Source organism: Musca autumnalis, unplaced genomic scaffold (genome assembly GCF_047663935.1).
Source record: "Musca autumnalis isolate F117 unplaced genomic scaffold, ASM4766393v1 scaffold_3, whole genome shotgun sequence".
NCBI lineage: Eukaryota > Metazoa > Arthropoda > Insecta > Diptera > Muscidae > Musca > Musca autumnalis.
This window is the reverse complement of record NW_027411866.1, coordinates 241,761,078-241,767,077: the sequence shown is the minus strand read 5'-3', so window position 1 is coordinate 241,767,077 and position 6,000 is coordinate 241,761,078. Positions and strand designations below refer to the sequence as shown.

Sequence of the window (6,000 nt, the reverse complement as noted above, 5' to 3'; positions counted from 1 at the left end):
CTCTGTCGGCAAAAGCCTACTTTTACTTTTTAACTTGTTTCAGTTATATGGTTTCTATGGATGCTGGCATTGTTTATAACCTTTAGCGGGCATTAATGGTACTTTGACAGGTGACACCACGTTGAGAGCTGAAAGAAGCGTCATTATAAAATTCAGAACCCTTTATTGGTATCTATCATCGTTCCTTCGATTCATGCATTGCCCGTTAGGGCCCAACCATTTCTTCTGACACAAATTAAATTATACTATAAATAATTGTTTATAATCCAATTATTGGCCCATCGACCACAGCGTTGTTTTGCATACAATGTTCAAAACAAAAAGAAATAAAAAATAAACCAAACAAGAATAAACAAATGCATTTGAAATTTGAAATGTCCACTTATGACGATAATTATTAGGAAAATATTTAACAAAATCAGCGACACCTCATCTCTATGGCTTGTTGGTGGTGGGTTGTTTGGTTTGTTGGTTGGCTCAATCAAAGTGATGTATGGAACCACTTGCAAGTACATACATTTTTAGTCTATGCATTATTTGCATAGGTCCCCTTTGTCGGACGTACTCTATTTCTGTCAGCATGTATGAATGAAATTTCAAAAGAAAAGTAGCTTCGTCATGTTAAAATTATGCACAATTTCACCCTGAGTTCATTTTGTTTTAAAATGACCAAAAATAACCAAAGAAAAAAAAACACATAATTAAAATAATTTGTACCGCTGAGTAGCTGGCGCACTGCCGTCCGACACACACACACACTTCATAGACGCCGAGGATGATGATTATGATATTTATATTTGGCTTAATCTTATTACAAAAAACAACGACAACAACAACATACTTACATATATACATGGATGCCTGTTGCAGATTTCAGTTTAAAATCGCACAAAAAATCGTTAAAATTACACATAGGAAAAATGACAGCTGTCTAGAAATGTCAATTAAAATGTCTGAATATGGTGTAATGTCTAAACACATTCTAATTTGTCTTTTAGGCAAAACAAGAACCAAGTGTATGTAAGTATGTGTGTCTCTCTGTTGATGTTTATTATTCTGTTAATTTATTCATTTATTTCATTCTTTAATAAAACATATATACAAATGTATATATGTACGTACGTACAATCATAAGTTCATTTCATTTTATAAATCGCAATTAGTTTGTAATCACTTTGTTGTCTAACTAATTAAAATAAAAAAGAAAAACAAAAACTAAAAAATACTATTTAGTAAATACAACTAAATATTCCCTTGACTAGCTTCCTTTGCTTTCGTTCACTTTCTCATCATTTGTATCTCAAAGATTTTCTTCAGTTATCAATTTCTTGAGGGTACATTCTCCAGCTCCTAATTTCTCCAATAGCTCCAACAGTTCAGCTCTATAACGATCTTTACATTTCAATTGTTCTTCAGTAAATTCTTCAGTTGTTGGACGAGACATTCTCCAGATAACGTTAAGTTTAGCCTCGACCAGCACATAATTGCATGGCGGACAAAAGCGTGGACACATTTCATTGATAAATGTTATCATATCGGTAATGCTACAGGCATTAATGCGATTGTTAATGGTATTCAGAGCAAAGTCCTGATAGCGAGCCATCTTCGAATGGGGAAATACTGTTTCACAGGTCAGACAACGCCAGTCAGGTTGTAGAGTTTTAGTTTGTACCGGTATCACAATTCCTTTACAGCCTTGTTCACGGCAGAAGAGTGCCGAGAGATATGTTCCATTTTCCTAAAAAAAAAAGAAAGAAAAGGAATTTTTATTAGACAGTGCTTTTTAAAGGTTACAATAAAATCAGTAAGGAAAATATCATTGTCTGGCGGAGCTGACTATATGATACCCTTCACCACAGTAAATGTGTATAAAACATGGAATATTCAGATAGTTACGGTAACGAAAGTACTTAGCTCCACCGTCATAATATCATGGCTTATTCATCGAAGGAAGATGTACATATATACACATGAAATGGACGGATTAATATCGTAATAATTTTAACTAGTATTGCTTTAGACCGATATCTGTCCAAATTTTATAGTATAAATTTACATACATAGCGTGTTTGGCGCATCAGTAACATGAAATAGGGCAAAAGTTTATATGGGAGCTATATATAACTCCGAACCTATGTAAATTGAATTTCGTTATATTATCTCTAGCCCTAATTCCGTCACATTATTCGAAATTTCATCAAAAGTGTATAGATTTGACGTGTTTGGTGGATCAAATACACGAAATCCGTCGAAATGTAGGTGTTTTTATATCCTCAGCATTTATATACACTTTCATACGGGCAAAATGTGCCTCATCGAAATAATGGTTTTAGACCCAAAGTATTTTTGGACGAAATCCGTTTCAGACAATTTGGAGTAAATTTAGTTACGTCAGCCCTTCTGTGTGTCTGGCTGGAGCACACGATAACTCTCGAACGGATCAACCGATTCGGTCCAAAATTTGGCTTTAGTAATATTTTGTCCAAACTTAGTTTTAATTCGAAGATAGGTTATATCGGTCCACTGCTTCCGGTACCTGCTCTCGGATCGCTTTGATTTTTGTTGCAACAGCTTGCACTCACTGCCCTTCATCCTGAGAAAATAGCCTGAAAGGTGCAAAATAAAAATTTTGACACCAAAATTTGACCTTCGTAATATTTTCCCCAAACTTAGTTCAAGTTAAAAGATAAGCCATAGCGGTCCACTCCTTCAGGTACCACCCCCACAAAAGTTCCAAAATGTTCGGAAAAATTGTGCTCACGATAATACTTGAAGGGTGTGACCGATTTGGTCCATACTTTACACATCCTAATATATCCACCAGATATAGATCAGGTTCGAGTACCTCCCACACAAAATTTCGTATAAGTTCACTTTAAGACCTTCTCTCAAAAATCAAAGTGCTTCGATTTTTGTTGACGCAACTTTCAATCAATTACGACGGTGAAAGTTTCTCAGGGGCAAGTCCATACAGCCCGAAAGTTGTAAAACCCCCTATGGGACCGTAGGTAGTGGCTGAAGAGCAGAAACCCTCGAACTGATCAACGGATTTTGTCCAAAATTTGGGATTCTTCATATTTTGTCTTGGAGAATAATCGGAAGAGTGATGCGAATACGAATAATTATATTTGTTCACACAGCCAATCTTTTTCAAACGTCAACCTCACTCACTATCTACTTGCGACTTGGTGTCCTCTGTTTACGAAAACGAGGCACTGGCGACCGGGCGGTATAACCCGTTGCACGGAAGAAATACCTGCATCAATGCAAAAATATCTGTAAGAGCCCACTCAAACTACTTGGGGAATAGGGTCTACAGTTTACGCTCGTCCTTAGACGTATTTGAGTGCCAGGCTCTCTAAGATCTTCCTTGTGCTCACAAGCAAAGAAGAAATCCTGACGAATTTTGTCACAAAAAACATGAAAGAAAGAACCGAAAGAAATTTAATTCTCCCAGGAGGTCACAGGCATATGCCAAATCCTCCCGCAATTGCGGCAAGCTCCACGTGTCTCGGAGGGAGCACTTCATGTTCAGACAGTGTTTCAGAAACCTCTCGAGGCCCTAAGCTCCTCAAGGAGTTAAGCGGAAAAGAAGAATATTTTGTCTAAACTTAGTTTCAGTTCGAAGATGGGCAATACCGTTCCACAACTTCTGGTACTTCCGGGTCAACCAATTTGGACCAAACTTTGGATCTCCTAATATTTTGTCCAAATTTAATATAACTTCTAAAATGGCACATATCGTCCCTCTCCTTAGGGTACCTCTGCCACAAAAGTTCAACATTTGTGTTTAAGAGCAGTTTAGGGTCTGCCCGAAGATCCTGCGAAAATGTATACCGATGCTGTGCGTTGTGGTCTTGTTTACAGCGATATTATGTTTTCCATGGACGAGTCCATGCTTTCTGGCATACTGGTCCAAAAGTTATACGATGACCAACTGAAATGACTGAAATTAGATCCGCTTCCATAATGAACCATGTCGGTCCATTCATTTAAGTACCTCCTTCGCAACACTTTTGATGTTTTTGTCGGTAAGTTCAAACGTCCAAAAAGGGCCACCAAATTCTGAAAACACTCTAAATACGTTAGATCTATCCGTATATGAAAGTTTCAATTCACATAGACTGAGGGTATAGTGCTGTCGGCAAAGCCGACTGATACCTTTTTACTTGTTTCTAAATAAAATCCGTCTATATTTCAAATTTGGTCAAAATTGGACAAATATCATGAAAAATGACTTTTATTGGGGTTAACAACTGAGGTCACCCCTTACGGAATGTTTGGAAGTGGATCTTATTTTGGGAGACATTCCATTCGATAGACATCCTGCTCTTCAGTCGTTTCAGTTGGTCACCGTTTAATTTAGAGCTTTTGGACCACTACATCAGGAAAAACCTAATATCGCTCTTAAATGGAACACAAGGAGTAGCCTCAGAAAAATTTTTTTCAAAGGATATTCGAACAGACTGTAAAATGCACTTATGTACATTAGGGTTATAACTTTTTGCAAATATCAAAAATACCACCACATAGCCGCGTAAAGCATGAAAAAATATTAAGAAACGCATTACACTTTTGCATACAAGTGTTTTGTTACAATTGTCTCTTCAGTCGCTCACTATGACAAATCGTTATTAAATAACCTATTTTTATTGAAATTGAATATAATTTTCAATATCAAACCATTCTGTATAAGTTTAATACAGATTTCTGTTCAAATCGCGTTTATTTTAAGTTAATCTCAGGCAAACTATTACGAAGGCCAAATTTTGGATTGAATCGGCTGATCTGTTCGAGAGTTATCGTGGGTTCCAACCACTACACATGGTGCCGTAGGGCTTTTGCAGCTTTCGGCCCACTTTCACAGGAAATATGGACTTGTCCCTGTAAAAACTTGAACCTTCGAAATGGGAACAGCAAATACAAGTTTTAGCAAAAAGAATTATAGCGGTTCGAGAGCAGGACTTAAACTGCACTTCTCCGAAATTGCATGTGGGGGGTACCTGAAGAATTGGACTGATATGACTTATCTTCCAACTTAAACTAATTGTGGACAAAATATTACGAAAACCAAATTTTAGACCGAATAACCAGATCCTTTCGAGACTTATCGTGCGCTCCAACCACTACACATAGTGTCATAGGGGTTACAACTTTCGGGGTATTTTCTCCGGAAGTATGGAGTTGCCCGTGGTAAAACTAGTACCGTCGTAATGGAATACAAGTTGTTACAACAAAAATCAGAGCGGGTCGAGTGTGATAGAGTCCATGTTGGAACCTCATCTATGCCTTGTAAAAATTTCACGGTGTGCAAAATATGGACCGAATCGGTTACTCCCTTCAAGGGTTATCGTCGTGCTCACAATTTTTCGAACATTTTTTAAACTTTTGAGGGGAAGTTCCTGAAGGAGTGGACCGATATAGCTCATCTCACAAAGGCCAAATTTTGAACCAAATCAGTTCGACAGTTCCAGCAAGACAGACAGACGAACCTTTCTAAACCGACTCCAAATTGTCTGAAACGAATTTCGTCCAATCATACTTGGGGCCTAAAACCATTATTTCGATGAGGCGCATTTTTGTCTGTATGAAAGTGTATATGGGTGATATTAGCGTACAAATTATATTTCGAAAAATATATACAAATTAAAAGATATGGTCTTATTGTACATGAAAATCACATGCGGACAAAATAATTTTGATAAATACGCGATTTACACATATTTTAAAAATGCATATAAATAAAACGTTTTATATTTGAACTCTATTTCAGTTTAAGAAGCATTCTTGTTCGTGAATTACTTTCAATTGTATAAAAAAATTGGAAATGTATACTCTTTCATTTCGGGGAGAACTGATATTGCTACGTAGGGATCTACAAATCGACTTGCTTTTTAGAAATCTCTAGAGAATCAAATATAACGAAAGGAAATGGACTTTTTCAGGAAAATATCATTTATGCGTTAATAATTTGTTTTTAAGTTTCTTTCATTTTCTTCT

At 36.6% G+C, this 6,000-nt stretch overlaps 1 protein-coding gene across 4 annotated transcripts in view; it reads right to left on the bottom strand.

Annotated features, from left to right (window-relative positions):
- Nucleotides 1-1,047: 1,047 nt before the first annotated feature.
- The window catches only part of SmydA-8 (SET and MYND domain containing, arthropod-specific, member 8), a 94,518-nt gene continuing 89,565 nt past the window's right edge, over nt 1,048-6,000 (bottom strand). For all 4 annotated transcript variants that reach the window (XM_073977546.1, XM_073977547.1, XM_073977545.1 and 1 more), the window contains exon 2: nt 1,048-1,738. In XM_073977546.1, coding sequence (XP_073833647.1) covers nt 1,301-1,738 — 438 coding nt within the window. In that variant the 3' untranslated portion in view covers nt 1,048-1,300. The remainder of the gene's footprint in view (nt 1,739-6,000) is intronic.